General features: G+C 40.9%; 2 protein-coding genes across 4 annotated transcripts in view; one reads left to right on the forward strand and one right to left on the reverse strand.

Moving 5' to 3' along the window:
* The window catches only part of fanci (FA complementation group I), a 74,835-nt gene extending 59,477 nt beyond the window's left edge, over positions 1 to 15,358 (forward strand). For all 3 annotated transcript variants that reach the window (XM_048562648.2, XM_048562650.2, XM_048562649.2), the window contains exons 34-38: positions 3,794 to 3,853; positions 11,107 to 11,196; positions 11,679 to 11,774; positions 13,518 to 13,640; positions 15,031 to 15,358. In XM_048562648.2, the coding sequence (XP_048418605.2) occupies positions 3,794 to 3,853; positions 11,107 to 11,196; positions 11,679 to 11,774; positions 13,518 to 13,640; positions 15,031 to 15,087 (426 nt within the window). In that variant the 3' untranslated portion in view covers positions 15,088 to 15,358. The remainder of the gene's footprint in view (positions 1 to 3,793; positions 3,854 to 11,106; positions 11,197 to 11,678; positions 11,775 to 13,517; positions 13,641 to 15,030) is intronic.
* polg (polymerase (DNA directed), gamma) overlaps positions 15,313 to 20,676 on the reverse strand; it is a 53,014-nt gene continuing 47,650 nt past the window's right edge. Inside the window, exons 20-23 of the mRNA XM_048562651.2 lie at positions 19,589 to 19,757; positions 18,591 to 18,799; positions 17,919 to 18,079; positions 15,313 to 15,422 (exon numbers count right to left, since the gene is read on the reverse strand). Coding sequence (XP_048418608.2) covers positions 15,313 to 15,422; positions 17,919 to 18,079; positions 18,591 to 18,799; positions 19,589 to 19,757 — 649 coding nt within the window. The remainder of the gene's footprint in view (positions 15,423 to 17,918; positions 18,080 to 18,590; positions 18,800 to 19,588; positions 19,758 to 20,676) is intronic.

Genomic DNA, 20,676 nt, shown 5'->3' on the forward strand with positions numbered 1-20,676 from the left:
AGTAAATACTACTTGATTGCACAGTTAATGACTTTTTCCATCATTTTGTTGATAATTGGAACTGAGGGGTGATAATTAGCCAACTGAGATGTGTCATTTTTTTTTGTGTCAGGACATATCCAGATAATTTGTCACATTGCCAGGCAGTTGCCACTTTTGTAGCTGTTCTGGTACACTTTTTGGCTATGGAGTGGCCAGGTCTGGACCACATCTTCAGCACTATTGCCAGAATGTTCTCAGCGTCAATGAGCTGTGCAGTATCCGGCACCCTCAGCCAGTTCTTCATATTATATCGATTGAATTGATGGCAGGCTGAAATCTGTGAAGCTGGGAACCTTGGGATGAAGCTAAGAGGGTCATCTACTTGTTACTTTTGGCTGAAGATTTGTAGCTTATCTCATGTACTGATGTAGTGTGGCCCCCTTCTGTTGCCGATGGGCAAATTTTATGAAGCTTCCTCCTCCTCCTCCACTGAATTGTTTAAATGTTTTTCACCATTCACTGACAGAATGGGACACAACTTAAGAGCTCAGATCTGGTCTGTTGTATGTGGGATCACTTAACTTTATTGCATGCTGTTGGCGAGCAAGTCATCCTGCATCAGGTTGACACTTTATTTTTAGGCATGTCTGATGTTGCTCTTGGTGTGTCCTTCTCCACTCTTTAATGAGCCAGGGTTGATCTCCAACTTGGTGATAATGGCAGAGTAGGACTATGCAAGACTGTGAAGGTACAGATTGTGGTTGAATACATTTCCGCTACTACTGATGGCCCCTGTTGTCTTATTGATTCCCTGTCTTAGCTGCTAGATCTGTTTGAAATCTATCCCTTTCAGCATTGGTAGTATAAATGCAAGCCAAATTTCCTTTGTCCCTTTACAGCTCCTAGTCTGTCCTCATCCTGAAAATACTCCACTTTCATTCCCACAGGCTCAAAATAGATGCACCAAATTCAGCTTAATCTGCTATAGTTTTCCCCACAGTACTTAGCCTATGATTCTACCTCACCAGTCCTTTTTACATAACTTACCATGCCTCTTAATTTAGTTTTATTTGTATGCTTGAATGTACACCTCTTTTCCATTATCCAAGTCATTCGTATCTCTGATGAAAAGTTGAGGATTCAGTACATAGTCTAGGGATTTGATCAGATGGCATTCTTTTTATTCTTACTCCCGGTCTCCTAGCTCCCAACCAGTTACCATTTCCTGTAGTAAGATTATGCCCAAGTTCATGTTTTCTCATCTTTGATTATCTTGTGTGTCAAATGAATGCTTTCTGTTAGCATATAATGCACAGCATACAGAAGTACTTCAGTTCTAAAGATGTCACATTGAACTGTAGTAAAAACCTGTTTCTTGCTCCACAGACAGTATCAGACCTACTGAGTTTTTTCAGCACTTTGTTTTTAATCCAATTTCACTCTTCTGTTTACCATACTGATGTCAAAGTTCAACTAGATTATTCAGATATGATCTGTTCTTTACGAATGCCCACTTTACACTCTGAACAATCTACATTTGTTCACACACTGAATTATTTTTTCCTAATAGTAAACTCCAACAACTTGCTCACATATTAAACGACAAGATCTGTTGGCCTTTTCTCACTTCCTAAAGGAGTGATGTTTGCAGTTTTCCAATCCATGGGCACAAATCCTAAACCTGAAAGACTATTCTGTCCAAAACATTGAAATTCCTTCAATTCTTCGTGTCTTTTCATATCCTAATATGCTTAAATTAAGTCCACAAATTTCTACATATTACTTTTAGATTTCCCTATACTAGTTGTATTTCATCCTTTCTTCACCAGGGACATAAGTTTAAAAAGTATACATATATAAGCTTTCCATTTGTTTATAAGTTTCATCTGTACCTGTGATTATCAGATCCACATTGCTATCCCTTGCAAATATTTTGTTCATACTTCTTCTTTGCACTTCCCATTACCTTCCTCATATTCCAAGACTTCTGATTCTGAGATAATTTACTGGCCAAAGGACCCAGTACAGTGTGGTTTCTTTCTCAGTGACTATATATTTAAAAACACTGGGGACGTCATGTTTGTTAACAAATGAAGAACACTGACGAAATTTGCATCCAAAAGAATTGTGTCGACCACAAACTATGTTAAAAAGCAGTTCTCCCTCTCCAAACATAGTTGGATTAATAAAAATAATGCCCCTTAACAAAAGGTTACCATCTTTGCTGTTTTATACAGATTGTAAATTATATGTCAGTTTCAATCGCTGGTAATTTTTACACTTAGTCTTTTTACACAGTCTTTTTACACTGAGCAGAACCACAAGGGGGCAGCAAATCGATGCTTTAGTCATTTTCCGAGCTCACTGGGGGAATGGTTTGAAACAATATGATTTGCATCAATTTTTGTTCATTCATGAAAATTCATGGACACTAACAGCATTTCAATACCTCATCCAAGTCATAAAGTCTGGAAATAGACCGTTCGATCCAACTTGTCCATTTCAGCACAAAGTTCCCCAAATTAAGCTAGTCCCACTTGCCTACATTTTGGCCCACATTCCTCTAATTCTTTCCTGTCCAGGTACCTGTCCAAGTGTATTTTAATTGTTGTAACTGTATCTGTATCTACCACTTCCTCTGGCAGTTCATTCCACAAAACAAACTACTCTCTGAATGAAAATGTTGCCCCTCGCGATTCTTTCAAATCTTTCTCCTCATGACCTTAAAAATAGGCCTTCTATCATTGGGTAAAGGCCTTTGCTATTCATTATCTATGCCCCTCATGATTTTATAAATGCCAAAGGTCACTCCCCAACATTCTGTGCTCCAGTGTAAAATGATCCAGCCTATCCAGACTCTCCTTATAACTCAAACTCTCCATTCCAGGAACATCCTTGTAAATCTTTTCTGAGCCTTCTTCAATTTAATAATATCCTTACTATGGCAGAGAAACCAGACCTGTACACAGTACTCCAAAAGTGGCCTTGCCAATATGCTGTACATTGATATTACATACAAGAGTATTTATCCAGAGTCACTGGTAGAATCAGCTTTCTGTTTTCATTAATTTATTCCTCTCAGTCCAGCTCTTCACCATTTTTCAGATTGACGAAAGATTGGATAATTTGACCCAGCTTTCCACTAGTGATAAATTAGAAAATGATTAGGGGTGTCCTCGGATTCTTTCCATGGGGATACAGTTAATCGAGTTTTGCATTCTTTGTTGCCTGTCTTTGCTGGTGCAGACACTACTGGGTTTTTGTGCAGTGGGACATTGCTCTTACAGTCTGCAGGCCTGCCATCTAAGGCATACACTGCATTCAAGAGATTGCGTTAATATAGCACCTTTAATGGAGGAAAATGTCTAAAGGCACGTTGTGGGCAAAAATCAAAAAAAAAACTTGATGCAGATTGATCTTCAGAGTAGGCTGTTAAGAAGGCTAACAAGAGGATTGCTCTAAAGATAATGTGGAACAATCTGCGATTCACACATCATGTTCTGCTGCTGGATGATCTGCTTTCAGATTCAGTCAGTGCCATCAGACCGCATGGATAACCAAGAAAGCACCATGTGTTGCTCAGCTCTTGGCCTTGATGTAGTGATATGAGACCTACACTTTCAACTCAACAGAACTTTCTAAACTGTGGAGCTTGGCTCCTCCAACATTGTTGGAACATTGCAGCACGTCAGAGCAAATTTACCCCCCTCTACCATGCGTTGAAGTTTTCATCCTGTGCCTTTGTGGTGCTTAGTATATAGTACATTATACAATCATTTGAGAATTGAAATAATTAATCTGTTGCCTTTAGGTTAAACTTTCAGGATCACACCTGACCCCACAGTGCTATGCTTTCATAACTTATGTACAGGTATGTAACAATTTATTTTTACTATTCAGTCAAGTATTTTGTTATGTTTTTCCTGCACATTTTAAGAAGCACTTTAATTTTTTTTCAGGGGCTAAGTGTTGGGATTTTAACATCATTAATATTATACACTCAGTAACTTTGCAGATGGTTACATTGCATAAAATTGGGCAGTTTAGTTTTTTTTCTGTTAGCTATCTATGGAAATAACGAACGTATTTCCCCGGTCTTGACACTATATGATTCTGTGGGCACTAACTGCCTTCCAACACTTCACCCAAATCAGATTTTTATGAAGGTTTGAGGGAGGAGAAGGACATCATAACCAAGCTAATGGTGTTCTCACCTGATGCATATACATATACACTCGAGTAAGACGCGTCAAGTAGTAAATCGAAGCATGAATTCAGACTGGTGTTTCTGTCAAAGATGAGTTGTGATGTCTGATATCTTGATTAACTCACGATGGAATAAGGACTGAACTTGAAATCCACTCAATGTTTTGTGGCATACCACACAATTTATTTATTCTGAGCTAATGTAGCCCATTTAATGTAAGTACATGATCTTGTTGCATGTAGATTCTTACAACAGGGAATGGCCCACTTCCTCTCATAATTAAACTAAAACACAAGCCCCAATCTGCTATGATGGACTTAGAGGTTCCCTTTTAATAATTACCCCTGAAACACCCAGAAAAGTTCACCTTTCCCCTTTGTAATCTGTTAAAAGAGTGGTTGAAAGAAAGAAAATCCCTGATCTCCACTTTACAAGTAACAAGAAATAATTTATTTATCTAACCAAACTGATTCCAGGGATTGCAGGTCTGGCGTACAAGCAGAGATTGACTAGTTTGGAATTTCTTTCACTGGAGTTCAGATGGATGAGGGAAGATCTCATAGAGACTTGTAAAATTCTAACAAGACTAGATAGGGTAAATACAGGGATGATATTCCTAATGGTGGATGAATCCAGAACCAGGGGTCACAGTATGAGGATTCAGGGCAGACGATTTAAGGTGGAGATGAGCAGACATTTCTTCACCCACAGAGTGATGAGCCTGTGGAATTCGTAACCCTAGGAAGTAGCTGATGCTAAAACATTGAATGTATTCAAGAAGCAACTCGATGTAGCACTTGGGGCGAATGGAATCAAAAGTTACGGGAAGAAAGCAGGATTAGGCTACTAAGTTGGATGATCAGCCAGGATCATGAAGAATGGCAGAGCAAGTTTGAAAGGCCAAATGGCCGCCTCCTGCTTATATTTTTCTAACCCAACAATAAACAAGTAAACAAATTAACTAAATTACTCACAAACCAACAATTCCCCCTTAGACTACTCCCTAACTGGTCTTAATTCACCTAAAATGTTGTTTACATGAAGTCAAGTCCCACTAATATAAACCCAACATTAAAGAGGCAATACATTATAACTTAATCTCTCCAAGTTTGCACAGATTGTCTTCTGAAATATTCTGTTGGCTCCACTCTCTTCACAAATGCCATTTCTTCCATTAATTCTACTGTAATTTCTCCTGTAAGGACGTTGAGCTAAAATACCATGATACCTTTAATTAATTGAATGTGCTTTCTCTGAGAGCTGATTGACGCTAACTCTGGCAAGTGGCACTCATCTCTCTTTTAGATTGCAGTTAGTTCTCCCCGATTTTCCAAATGCCCTCGTCTTTTATACCCGTAATGATATAATCAAATTCTTATAATATAATTGGTTTCAGGTTATCAACACCATCAGATTTAAATTCAATTGGCTGTTTCTGGCTAAATAAAAAACGAAAGAACTGCAAATTCTGTAATAAAATGTGAGGCTGGATGAACACAGCAGGCCAAGCAGCATCTCAGGAGCACAAAAGCTGACGTTTCGGGCCTAGACCCTTCATCAGAGAGGGGGATGGGGGGAGGGAACTGGAATAAATAGGGAGAGAGGGGGAGGCGGACCGAAGATGGAGAGCAAAGAAGATAGGTGGAGAGGGTGTAGGTGGGGAGGTAGGGAGGGGATAGGTCAGTCCAGGGAAGACGGACAGGTCAAGGAGGTGGGATGAGGTTAGTAGGTAGCTGGGGGTGCGGCTGGGGGTGGGAGGAAGGGATGGGTGAGAGGAAGAACCGGTTAGGGAGGCAGAGACAGGTTGGACTGGTTTTGGGATGCAGTGGGTGGGGGGGAAGAGCTGGGCTGGTTGTGTGGTGCAGTGGGGGGAGGGGATGAACTGGGCTGGTTTAGGGATGCAGTGGGGGAAGGGGAGATTTTGAAACTGGTGAAGTCCACATTGATACCATATGGCTGCAGGGTTCCCAGGCGGAATATGAGTTGCTGTTCCTGCAACCTTCGGGTGGCATCATTGTGGCAGTGCAGGAGGCCCATGATGGACATGTCATCAAGAGAATGGGAGGGGGAGTGGAAATGGTTTGCGACTGGGAGGTGCAGTTGTTTGTTGCGAACTGAGCGGAGGTGTTCTGCAAAGCGGTCCCCAAGCCTCCGCTTGGTTTCCCCAATGTAGAGAAAGCCGCACCGGGTACAGTGGATGCAGTATACCACATTGGCAGATGTGCAGGTGAACCTCTGCTTAATGTGGAATGTCATCTTGGGGCCTGGGATGGGGGTGAGGGAGGAGGTGTGGGGACAAGTGTAGCATTTCCTGCGGTTGCAGGGGAAGGTGCCGGGTGTGGTGGGGTTGGAGGGCAGTGTGGAGCGAACAAGGGAGTCACGGAGAGAGTGGTCTCTCCGGAAAGCAGACAGGGGTGGGGATGGAAAAATGTCTTGGGTGGTCCCATTCTCTTGATGACATGTCCATCATGGGCCTCCTGCACTGCCACAATGATGCCACCCGAAGGTTGCAGGAACAGCAACTCATATTCCGCCTGGGAACCCTGCAGCCATATGGTATCAATGTGGACTTCACCAGTTTCAAAATCTCCCCTTCCCCCACTGCATCCCTAAACCAGCCCAGTTCATCCCCTCCCCCCACTGCACCACACAACCAGCCCAGCTCTTCCCCCCCACCCACTGCATCCCAAAACCAGTCCAACCTGTCTCTGCCTCCCTAACCGGTTCTTCCTCTCACCCATCCCTTCCTCCCACCCCCAGCCGCACCCCCAGCTACCTACTAACCTCATCCCACCTCCTTGACCTGTCCGTCTTCCCTGGACTGACCTATCCCCTCCCTACCTCCCCACCTACACCCTCTCCACCTATCTTCTTTGCTCTCCATCTTCGGTCCGCCTCCCCCTCTCTCCCTATTTATTCCAGTTCCCTCCCCCCATCCCCCTCTCTGATGAAGGGTCTAGGCCCGAAACGTCAGCTTTTGTGCTCCTGAGATGCTGCTTGGCCTGCTGTGTTCATCCAGCCTCACATTTTATTATCTTGGAATCTCCAGCATCTGCAGTTCCCATTATCTCTGATGCAAATTCTGTAAGTCAGGAACAAAAACAGTTGCTGGAAAAGCTCAGCATGTCTGGCAGCATCTGTGAAGGAAAAAACAGAGTGAACATTTTGGGTCCGGTGTTTATTGGTGGATTCTGAGGAAGGGTCACTGGACCCGAAACATGAATTCTGTTTTTCCCTTCACAGATGCTGCCAGACCTGCTGAGTTTTTCCGGTAAATTTGATTTTGTGGGCTGTTTCTGGCTGCTTTGTTTAAATTAATTGGCCAAATTCGAACTTGTTACAAGATCAAAACTAGACTGCTGTCCTGCCTGCCACCTGTAAGGCATTTTTTCTTTTTGATATACACTTGTTTCACTTTTTGAGGCTGTCTGTACTGGCAACTTCAGCAGCTGCTCACAGACGTACATTTTAAAAAGTTCTATGCACAGACAAAGCACAAATGTCTTAAAGGAGCCACACATTTTAGCTTCTTGACTTCGATCTCACAATTACTCCACCCAACTTTGTAACAAGATATGATCAAACTGTAGGCTGTTTTAGCTTACTTTATAAGTTATTGAAAATGACCTGTAATTTCGTTGTGAATTTGTTGTTCCAAGTATCTGCTGTTACTTTAAGGGTTTTGCCCCCAAAAAGTTTCAAATCGCTAAGATTTCCAAGGATGTACACAGGGAGTAGACTAATTGGCCCTTGATCCTGTTCTATCATTCAATAACATCATGGCTGATGCAAATGTAACCTCAAACATGCATTCCTGCCAACTCATAATAAACTTTCATTGACTTGCTTAAGAATCTATCCATCTCTGCCTTAAAAACAATCCTAGGACTCTTTCTGAACATGTGGTGAAATCAGAGTTCCAATGACTCGGAGACAAAATTCTTTGCTTCTTCAGTGTGGCCTGCTTGAGACAGATGATTTTAACTCCCTAGTTCTTGATTTGTCCTTAAAAGGAAACATCCCCTCCACAAGTACTCATTCAAGACCCCTCGGGATCTTATAGGTTTCAATGAAATCACCTCTTGATCCATCAGCTACAAGCCTAACCTGTTCCAACCATTCCTCGTAAGATAACTCGTTCATTCTAGGTAACACTGAGTGAAGCTGGATGAACACAGCATGCCAAGCAGCATCAGAAGAGCAGGAAAGTAGGGTGACAGGAGACAGACAGGTCAAGGAGGCGGGGTTAGAGCCAGTGAAGATGAATGTAGGTGGGGAGTTAGGGAGGGGGTAGGTCAGTCCAGGGAGGACGGACAGGTCAAGGAGATGGGATGAGGTTAGTAGGTCAGAGATGGGGGTGGAGCTTGAGGTGGGAGGAATGGTGAGGGAGGCGGGGACGAGCTGGGCTGGTCAGGGGAGGGGAGATTTTGAAGCTCGTGAAGTCCACATTGATACCCTTGGGCTGCAGGGTTCCCAAGCGAAATAAGAGATGCTGTTCCTGCATCTTTCGAATGGTGTCTGCGTGGCATTGCAGGAGGTCCAGGATGGACATGTTGTCTGAGGAGTGGTGGGGGGTTTTGAAATGGTTCGCGACTGGAAGGTGTAGTTGTTTGTAGCAAACTGAGCGTAGGTGTTCAGCTTGGTTTCCCCGATGTAGAGGAGGCCACAACGGGAACAGGGGATACAGTATATCACATTAGCAGATATGTAGGTGAACATCTGTTGATGTCAGAAGTTTTCTTAGGGCCTGGGATGGGGGTGAGGGGAGGTGTAGGGGCAGGTAAAGCACTTGCTTTGGTTGCAGGGGAAAGCGCCAGGGATGATGGGCTCGAGGGGAGTGTGGAGAGGACAAGAGAGTCACGGGGAGAGTGGTCCCTCCGGAAAGCACGTAAGGGTGAGGAGGGAAAAATGTCTTTGCTGGTGGCGTCAGATTGCAGAAGTGTCGGAGGATGATGCGTTGGATTTGGAGGTTGGTGGGGTGGTACGTGAGGACGAGGTGGTTTCTGTTTTGGTTATTATTGCGGATAGGGGGTGTGAGAGATGAATTGCAGGAAATGCGGGAGACACAGTTGAGGACATTTTCAATCAGTGTGGAGGGGGAAGTTGCGGTACTTGAAAAAAGAGGACATCCTGGGATGTTTGGGAATGGAATGCCTCATCTTGGGAGCAGATGCGGCAGAGGTGAAGGAATTGAGAATAGGGGATGGCCTTTTTACAGGAAGGTGGGTGAGAGGAGGAATATTCTAGGTAGTTGTGGGAGTCTGTAGGCTTAAAATGGATATCAGTTTCCAGGTGGATGCCAGAGATGGAGACCGAAAGGTCCGGGAAGGAGAGAGATGTGTCAGTGATGATCCAGGTAAACTTAAGGTTGAGGTGGAAGGTGTTGATGAAGTGGATGAACTGTTCAAGCTCCTCGTGAGAACATGAGGCAGTGCTGAAACATTTATCAATGTAACAGAGGAAGAGATGGGGGATAGGGCCAGTTTAGCTTTGGAAGAGGGATTGTTCCACGTACCCTACAAAGAGGCAGGCATAGCTTGGGCCCATGCGGGTACCCATGGCTACCCCCTTAGTCTGTAGGAAATGGGAGGAATTAAAGGAGAAGTTGTTGAGGATGAGGACTTTTTTAAATTTTTTCTGGAGGAAGGACCGACCTATCCCCTCCCTAATTCCCCACCTACACTCACCTTCACTAGCTCGAACCCTGCCTCTTCGACCTGTCTGTCTCCTCTCACCCTTATCTTCTCCTTTTATCCATCTTCTATCCACCTCCCCCGTCTCCCTATTTATTTCAGAATCCCCTTCTTCTCCCCCATTTCTGAGGAAGGGTCTTGACCCGAAACATCAAACTTTCCTGCTTCTCTGATGCTGCTTGGCCTGCTGTGTTCATCCAGCTTCACACCATGTTATCTCAGATTCTCCTGCATCGGCAGTTCCTACTATCTCGTTCATTCTAGATCTTAGTTTGGCAATCTTGTGTGAACTGCTTTCAATACCTCCTTCGTTAAATAATGTAAAGTACATAGGAGTCAAGATGTAGTATTCCAGTGTTCTGATATAAGTGAAGTATAACCTCACTATTTTTATATTCAGTTACTCTTAAGATGGTAACATTGTTACGTTTCCTGTTACTTGCTATACTTTGAAACCAGCCTTTTGTGATGCATATATGAAGACACCCAGCTCCCTTGGTATCTTAGACATCATCATTGAAATACTAAATTTTTTTTATTCTTCCTACCAAAATGGGCAATTTCACATTTTTCCACATTATTCTCCATTTGCCACATCCTTGCCCACGCACGTAAAAGTATCCATATTTAACTGTAGCCTCGTTATGCCCTCTTCACAACTTCTTTTCCCACTTATTTTTGTATGATCATCAAATTTGGTAACCATACCTCTGGTCCTTCATCCAAGTTCATTTGAATGAGTTATAAAATATTAAGTTTTCTGCACCAATCTCTGTGGTACACCACTTGTTTTATCTTGCCAATCTGAAAATGACCCATTTGTGCCTTCTCTTTGCTTTTTGTTAACCAGCCAATCTTTTGTCCGAGCCAGTATGCTAGGCTGAACATCATGTGCTTTTATTTTCTGCATTAATCCTCGAGGCACTTTTATCAAAATCTTCAGGGAATCCAAGTACAGTACATATACTGATTTAATTTTATTCACAACATGTTACTTCAATGAACTCCTACAGATTGGTTAAATTTTGACTTCCCTTTGATAAAACCATGTTGACTCTGCCTGATTACCTTGAAGTTATCCAAGTGCCCTGCTACAACTTATTTTAATAATTTAGCATTAGTTTGTAGCATTTGTAACTTGGGGAGTATTTTGTTACTGCATTGGGGGCTGGGCAGGGGAGGAAACAAGTTGTCGGCCATTTTAATTCTGAGCTTTCTGAACAGAATATTCAGAGTGAGACGGTGAACTTTGGTGGAGGAGCAGAAAAGAAAAAAGACAAGAAGAAGGAGATGGCAGCCATTACCGCAGCAACGGTACATGAACTCATTGAACATGAAACATAGTCTAGCTTTATAAAAGTAAAGGTAAAATCACCTTAGTACTATCAAGCCAGAGGGTTACTTTCTCATTTCAGCTGAAGGTCACCATGACTCGGAGGGCAAAAGTCGAGGAAACTCGCTCATGGTAACCTCCAGCCAGTGTTGGAATTGAACCCACACTGTTAGCTTCACTCTCTGCATTGTAAACTGGCCATCCAGCCAACTGAGCTAAGTCACCCCCAATCTCTGTACTGTGGCATTTGCACTTGCTCTAAGAAGCATATGACCGTGTCTGCGAAATAAATCAGTTTTGGCTTGAGGGACTTTTCCATATACAAAATATGACTAACTGTGAAATAAACTTGCAACTTATAACCATTCAAAGGATGTGGTGTAATCATCACCCAGCAAGATTGAGTTGCTGCATGTAGTCATTTGGGCTGACAACAGTTACATTTCTACTGTTCTGTGTGCAGGCCCGAGTGCTTCGTGAAACCAAGCCAATACCCAACCTGGTATTTGCTATTGAGCAGTACGAGAAATTTCTGATTCACCTAACCAAGAAATCAAAGGTAAGTGGCTGCTCTCCTATGTCTGTAGGGAAAATAGCACCAATGTGAGTTTTATTTTCTTTTAAAACAGAATGTAAGGAAAGTAAAGACACCAAAGGAAACAAAAACAGTTCATCTCCTTTATAATCCGATCCACAATGTCTCTGTCTCTTATAGTGTTGGAGATTCAAGACCATAGTCATCTAATGTAGGCAGTCAGCCATTCTTGAGGCATTTTTAGATAAAATTTGTTAAGTCACAATTTAGATGATACATTAATTAATTAGACAAGAAGTATATACAACCCATGACAAATTGAGGATGAATAGGCTGTTGCACAAAGTGTACCAATCTCATTAAAGTTATGAATGAAATATCCTGCTGTCTCAGTGAAATGTTAGAGAACTCATCCTTGGGTCTTCACCTCTGAAACTCTTCTGGTCCACTTTCTAACATCTCCCCGATGAGGACTGTCCCCAAACCCATCACGTTTGTTCATATATCCTATTTCTAGGAGCTGAAAGTTTACACTGCGTCTGTCACTCATTTGAATCTTCCTCGCCAATGGACGGGAACAGTTACTCACAACATCAGGATAGCCATTTCCCCTTGTCTGTCTTCATCTAAAGTTTAGTTTTCATTTATTTGCGGAATAAAATTTCGATTTTCCTAAACATTATAAATGCAATGTAATGTAATAGGGGCGGCACAGTGGCTCAGTGGTTAGCACTGCAGCCTCACAGCGCCAGGGACCCGGGTTTGATTCCCGCCTCGGGCGACTGTCTGTGTGGAGGTTGCACGTTCTCCCCATGTCTGCGTGGGTTTCCTCCCACAGTCCAAAGGTGTGCAGGTTAGATGGATTGGCTATGCTAAAATTGCCCGTAGTGTTCTGGGGTGCGTGAGTTATAGGGGGATGGGTCTGGGTGGGATGCTTCAAGGAGCGGTGTGGACTTGTTGGGCCACAGGGCCTGTTTCCACACTGTAGGGAATCTAATAAATTAAAAATAAATAAATAAATAATAGGGTACATAAACTGCCCTATAGTTCTTTGACTGAATCAGTTTTGCCAACATGCTTATTATCTTGGAAACATCTTTTATGTTTCGAAGAAATCTAACTTCTGTGACATTTTATCTATTATATTTCTTAAATGTGTCGCTTTCCCCTATAACCTTTCACAGGTAGTAATATCCTTTCTCCTCTTAACTGACCAAAAGCTGTGGACCACGTACCAGATAAAGGTTATTAAGCTATGGAAAAATGTGCAAAAATCCTGGTACTTAAATCCAAGTCAGGGTGTTTTATATTTCTACTACTCATTGAATAATTTCAGTTTTCCAGATTATTGACCAACTTCCAGGTCTATATTTTCCACTTGATACCTAGGGCACCTTGTCCCAGGTTAATGTATTTTACAATTCAAAAATAGCTTAGATTAGCTAAACTAGTTATTTGTTTTTAAACTAGTAACTACGCATGAGGGCCATTTCACCCCTTCACCATTCCTTCCAGAAAGAAGAATTTGTTCATTTTGTTCTTGCCTGTTTCCCATCCTCAGTGGCCAGTCACTCAATGACTACATGGCTTCAGTGTTCTGCGTTGGTTACCCTGAGATAAGAATTTATATTGATATCTTCTAATATTGTTTAACTAGTTTGTATCTGATACTGCAATTTGTGTTTACCTTTTATTTAAATCACTTTGCCGAACATCAGATATTGTAGGTTTACGAGTGTCAATCTCGCAAGGCTTATTTTCTCGCAGGTGAATTTGATGCAGTACATGAAACTCAGTACATCAAGGGATTTTAGAATTAATGCAGCGACGTTGGATGCAGCACTCCAGGAACAAGAAGCAGAGGAAATCCAGGATGAAGCAAATGAGCAGGTAAGATGGAAAAGTACTTTCATTTATGCTGTAAGGTTGTATTACTTCACTTGAGACTACAACCTTCAATAAAATTTTGAGTATTGCTGGAGGTGCAGTGGGTAATATCCCTGTTTCACAGCCAGAAGGTCAGCGTTAGCATCTTACTGCAGTATTGATGGCCAGGACAGATCAATCAACAACCTGAAAATCTTTCCAACATGCCAATGGCAAAAGCAATACGAGCAAATTTCTAGTTCGCTGTATGATGGAAATAAAGTTGAAGTCTCCAGACTAAAGTATACATGTCACATCAACCTGGACTCCATGAACTGTAACACTCTAGTACACCATAGTCTGACTGTTTTGTTCAAAGATTGCTCTCAATTGCTGTAATTGGCAACACTGAGGGAGGGTATAGACCTGCACCTGCAATTCTCATGCTGCGTTAATTTTGATGTGAATACTTTCCTCCACTACCTACCCCCTGTGGAAGGAAGTGCAAGAACAGTTATTTCACTGCAGTCTTTTATGGGAGTTGAGAGAACTGTAACAGTACTAATGGTTTTTTTCTGAAAATGCTGGGGAGCGAAAAATAGGGTAAATTAATCCAATCTGGGAAATCAGTAAATGGAGGCTAGGCACACGGGCAGCAGAACAGGAAATGCGATGGGCCAATGTCAAGTAGTGAATCCCTTCTTGCTATGTTATTTGTTCCTATTAAATAACATTCATGTGAAAAGGTACAGGTTTATTTTAAACTTAAGCAGCAATTTTACTTTCAGCAGCCTCTAACTTTATTTAACATGTTGACTAACCAACATGCAATGTCATCTGTGACTCTACATAAATATTTAGTTTAATAAATGAGGGATAGGTGTTCTAAAAAGGAAATTTTGTAAACATGCTTTTATATCAACATCTGCAGCAATCACAGCAATTCTTAGTCTTATTAATACAAAAAGTACAGATGGTTCCACGTAAAGTGATTAAACCACAGAGTGAAAAGGAATCTGAATTCAACACTTAGAGTAAGGCAAGTCAACTCCCTTCTGATTGGTGAGAGGTAATGGAGGAGTGTCTGTAAAGTGTATGGAGCACACAATTATAGTGAAAGCTGTGCCAAGTAGTATTCTCATCCTAAGAGACTTTAAATACACCCAGTTATTACTGCTACCCAATGGTGCTAATCCCTGACCCATGAATAATCACTAGGAAATGATTATGTTGATTTGCCAAGCGGTTGTCCATAGCTCATACTGATAGAATTATAGCAATTACAGCACAGGAAAGAGAGAAGTTGTCTTGCAATATTACTGGAAGTCGGTATTAAATGAGGCAAATATATTTAAAATAGAGACTTGTATGTTGTACAATAAATACACCAGAACTTTTTTTACTCATTCTCTAGTCAAGCGTCACAATGGATGAAAACCAAGAACCAAAGAAGAAAAAAAGAAAAAGATGAAAATATAACAGCAAAGGCAGCATCTATGTCCCATCTGAATTTACACCCACTGCAGGATCTTATCTATTCAAAATGCCATCCTCCATCTCCAGGTCTTCTGTGCAGCTCTGCTCTGCTTACATAAGTTACTTCCCCTCCTGATTTTATGGGATTATCGAGATGTTCTCATGAAGCTCCAATCAATTTGTACAAGTTGCGCACGAAGGAGATAAAACACTCGAACACTTAATTGGATAGTTGATTTGCTGCTTCCCTGAGACGTCTCTCTGTCTGTTTCCCTTTGACAAGAGATCCATTTGTTTTTTCAATAATTTGATAAATATCTAGTGCTTCTCCTGAAGGAACAATAAATATTAAATTATTATGCATTTTTTCAGTTTTTACAAGCTTTACAATTATTAAAATAGTGAGAACTTTAATTTTTGCTTTTCCAAGTGCCTAGGCATTGTGTTTCATTAATAAACATGTTCAAATCGAGCATACTGTAATTTATCCAGATAAGGGAAGCTAATTCCTTGTTCTTTCATTTGGTAGGACCAAGAAATGTGACATTTCTTACTTCTTTTGAAAAAAAAAATTTCAAACAACTGTTTGCCATTAGCTTGAGTACTTGGATTATGATGTCAACAACTACAGGAAAAGATCCCTTTATGTGTACGCCACAAGATCTGCTAAAGGCACAGCTTCTCCGGTATTACTAATTTCCTCATTTCATCCACTTGCATTCTATGAAGTGTCAACAAACATTTTGACAACTGAGCCTACTCAGTCAGCGCACGTACTTTCAAAGGGCATGGGATAGTTACATGGAATGATACATCCTTTAAATTTTGCATCAGAATTTGCCCTAGAATGACAGCAAAGTAATATGAAAACCAAAAGAACTAAAATCAGGAACAATGACAGAAGTCGCTGGAAAAAGGTCAGCAGGTCTGGCAGCATTGAAGAGAAAATCAGAATTAACATTTTGTTAACATTTTCCTCTGTTCTGAGGAAGTCACCAACCTGAAAACGATAAGGTTGAGGTTTTCCAGCTAATATTATTCATACAATATGCTGAAAAGCACATTTGTTCGAATGACTTATTAGTTAATATTGTATTCAGGATTCAATTTCTTAGAGTTAGGAAGTTAAAGTCAGAGTCTTTAATGTGTTGATGACAAAGATTTTTTTAAGAGGTTATTAGCACCCAGATGGAACTGACTTGCTGGGATAGATCACTGCTGATTCACCAGAATGCTGTCCTTTGTATCAGTCTGTTCAGTTTATGGTGAAAAGCTGTCCAACTCGAGGAGGGGCAAGAGATAAGGGGCATCATTGCTGTAATCCTGCCTGTCTCCTTCCTATTTCAGCTGCCAATGGTGGTCCTACAGTTTTAGGTAGTTTGATAGTGACATATTAAGGATAACTATCTATCATCTTGGATACGGTATTAAGACTGGACGTGGTTGTAGTCAGTATCAAATCTGCTGCTTGAGAACCTGACAAAAGCTTTTCTTGAGAGGCAGTGTTAAAAATGGGCCATTTGCCAGCAGGGAGAACTTTTTATAAGATTCATTTTTGTTTTGCAGATGGTGCCAAAAAACACAGATGTATATTTTGTAAGCTTCAGAAGATAATGACTAAACTGGTGCCACATTAATCTTTTAAAGCAAAGAATAAAAGCTGATAATTAATTCACATCTGGTACTGTGCAGTTCATGCAAGCCTGTCAATTCTTTTGTACACTGTAGACCAAAGGAACTGCAAGCCTCCTACAGCCAAACCAATTTGTTGATTTGTCTAGCACGTGGATGTGTGACATTTTCAATGTAAGGGGCTGTAAATACTGAGAGTGGAGTGTTGATGAGTTAGTCAAAGCTCACATCACACCAAATAATTACACAAGAAATTTTAGCAACTCATAGGTCTACTAGATATAACAATGCTTGGCTTATTTCCCCCCCCCCCCCCAGATAATCTATTTTCTCCTCAACTATTTACACAAAATGTAAATACTCTTTCCTGGTAATTAATGCACAACAGTTCAACTTTAACTGACAATAGTGCTCTTGCTTCACCCCTCCCTTTTTCATGTTCTTATTTGAAACATATTTCTTGATGTGAACACTTTTTCCAGAACATGAAAACATTTAACAAAACTATTCTGGGCATTCAGCAAAATTACCTCAAAATGCTTTAGTGCTGAAGATCACTAACAATGAATACCTGCAGTCTGATGTCTAGATGTGTCATTTCAAATTTATGTATTTATTTGGCAGATTTGTACCTCAGTATTGAGAAAACAACTTAGTATTTCATTGTTAGACTAATATATCTACTGACACATTAGACAGAGAAATATATAGTGAACAGTTGCTGAAACAGAACTGGTAAAGCAAGAAAGGGCTCCATTCTGACAATACGCTTCTTTGAAACAATATGGGATTTCTGAAAGAAGTTGGAATATTAATTTCATGATTATTCAGAGCAGGTATCATCAAAATACAAGCTAACCTAAGCTGGCCCATATATGAATCATGGCCTCGGTTTTGCTTTTAGGCATCATTGGTTATTGCAGATTCTCAGCAGTTAAAATGTAAAATCTAAGTAAATTTGGAGAAATAAATCTACCTGCATGGGGGGCATTTATGATTGAAAAGTTCCTCACTTCACAACAAAATAATTGTACCTACAATATAAACATTAACTTTTTTCTGCTTTCTTGTGTATTTGTATTGTTTTGCCTCTAGTTTCCAGCAGTAATTCTTCATTTCAACTGAAACATTTTATTCAGTTTCACAGGTAGGAGCTCAAAGTTCCCAACTGGTCATGCAGCTAACAAACTTTACCTTCTGGGATCCCATATCGTCTTTGCAGCCCAGAAACATTCGATGGAGTTTGACAATCCATCGTCACCTCCTTCCTCAGGCATTGGTCGATATCCACTGCACTGAAGAATGCTACTGACTGCGGGAGATCCTGCATTTCTAGTTTGTAGGCAAACATGCAGCTTGAAATGGGGAAAAAGGTTATTTGTTAGCATAGATCATCTTCCAAACATCATAATTGAAGTACGTCATTCAGGTTGCAAACAAACAGTCTTCCCACTGATCATTACAACAACGTTCTCTGAATATTTTCCAAATTTTTATTCTGAAAACACTGACTTTCAAAATGCAACTTCATGAACAAGAGTAATATGCAAGTTATCGAAGTGTCAATTCTTCATATTTCAATGTAGAATGCTTGTGCTCTCATTTGTTCTCTTAATTAGGTGATCACAGGGTAACAGAGAGCTGGAAATGTGACATAGTTCCCAAATCCATATTCTCCCTAACACAGAGCAAATTATACGAAGCACAGGAACAGAAATTAATTTGTTTTTTTAGTTCCACAGTGGAGAGTGAGTGACAAAAAAATGCCAGTTTAATTTTGCTTGACGAATAGCTGTCTAAAATCAAAGTGAGGTGGGGGAGGGGGGGGGAGGAAGTTAGATCTGGAAGGAAAAGGAATTCTCTTACCGTGTTAGCAGATTAGTAATCTGCAGTGCCAGTGCAGCTCGGTATCTGTCTTCACTATTCACTACATATCGAACCTCATCATGAATGCTGATGCAGAATCTACCATCAATATTGAACTCCTCAAACAGCCATCTCATTGACACCAACATCAGATGGAGGTAATCCACAGCCGAACTCTGCACCACCCAGTTCACACGACTAGTCATGAACTGTCGAGGGGAAGGAATGGTGGAACGTTAAAATGGGTACAACCAGTTCCGTGTGCCGGTATAACGTATGGTTAAATTTTTTTTGCTGTGAACTCATAATAGCTTTCTCTATTTCTCACCCTAACTTCTCCCTCTACACACCATGGGTCTGGGTTCAACAGTTTAGATTTGAATAACTCCCAGGTTAGCAATCACCTTTCTTTGCAAGAAGACAGTAATTGCTTACATTTTGAATAGACACATAGAAATGTACAGACTCCAAAACAACAAAGTAAATCACTGAATATACTTAGTCTAAAACACTCTCAAATTTTCTTAGAAAAGTCACAGGTTTTACATTTTCTTACTTTATAATATTTTTGCATTATTTAAAACTAATGCATTGTGAGTGTTTGTGTTTATTGCTAAGTCAGTGATATGTAACAACCCCAAAAGTATCAAAGACAAGATATGGAATAAAAAAAATTGGAAATGCTGTACAGATTATACATTCTGAGAGAGGTTAATCAGTTGACACATCAAATACTGGAAACATTAAAGCTTTTCCTCTCCACAGATGCTGCCTGATCTGCATTTTCAGTATTTTCTGTTTTTATTTCAGAATTCCAGTATTATACTTTTGGACAGGAGTAGATAGTTGAAGATGTTGAATTTAGGCAACTCCTGAGGTATCAAGTTAATGCAGTCCCTACAAAAGTGCCATTTGGGCTCGATTGCCTTTTTGACTTTGCTGCAACAAACACCCTTTGAAATGCAAAGGAGAAATCATATTAAAAGAGTCCATAATACCTCATGTCCGACAGCACTTGGTTCCAGAGCTCTGCTGATACAGCAGCTCAACACCGGGGTTCGAGGAAATTGGGATGTGGCAATAGATTCCAGTTTGTTGAACATTTCAGACTCAGTGCCCCCACTCCAGACCCTCCGCTTCACAATTCTCCACTTGGCACCACTGGACCTGTACAGTTCAAGTGAAAGGAAATTCTTCACAATAATTGAATGATTCCAATTGAATATAGCACAGTAGTGGACAGAAATAGAGAAGTAAAGCAGCACATTTACACCAGGCTTTCATGAACCTGGTCCAATTTTAACTTTAGTGATGCTTCTTCCACCGTTTTAAAAAAGCTACTAGCTTGTTATGATACAGCTCCATTTCCCACTGCACAGCTTTTCACAAACAGCTGGATGAGTTTTTCAATGAAAGCATCACAGTGGCAGAATTTAATAGTGTCTTCTTCAAAGCTAGTCTACAGTCACCAAGACCAACAGGAGGTAACAATTAGCAGTGAGGATTCTTGCTAATTCTCCCACTACTTCTCAGCTCGAAGGCACAAGGTAAGTACCTGAGATAAGCCAAAGCAGCACAGACCAGAAAACTGATGACTAGTTTGTCCCCCATTGCTATTTACTCTATGGTTCCCCTAAAGTCATAGATATGTGTCACTGCACCAGTTGGCAGAGTGGACAGGGTAACTGTTCACACTTTCACAAAGTTCTCTGCTATGATCACTTCTCACTGAAACAGCTGAAACTCATTGTGCTGGCTGACAGGGAACAAGCAAACTCCAACATTCTGCTGTGCTGGACCACTTTAACCTTCAACATTTACAGGTGCCACCTGAGGCAAATGCCAGCTTCACAAAAACCTCCAGTGACAAAGAGTGGCTCAATTTTTTAATATATACCTGATGTAACTTAATTTCCTCAGGATATTCACGTTGCCTGGTCTTATATTTTTGTTCATGTTAATCATAGAAGCATAATCACTCCCATGAATAAATATTCAAGGCAAAGTGATTGAAAACATGGGGGTACATAAGTATATATCTCTCTCTCTCTCTCCCCCTCTCTCTCTCTAAGACCCTACTCCAATC

The sequence above is a fragment of the Stegostoma tigrinum genome, chromosome 33 (assembly GCF_030684315.1).
Source record: "Stegostoma tigrinum isolate sSteTig4 chromosome 33, sSteTig4.hap1, whole genome shotgun sequence".
Taxonomy (NCBI): domain Eukaryota; kingdom Metazoa; phylum Chordata; class Chondrichthyes; order Orectolobiformes; family Stegostomatidae; genus Stegostoma; species Stegostoma tigrinum.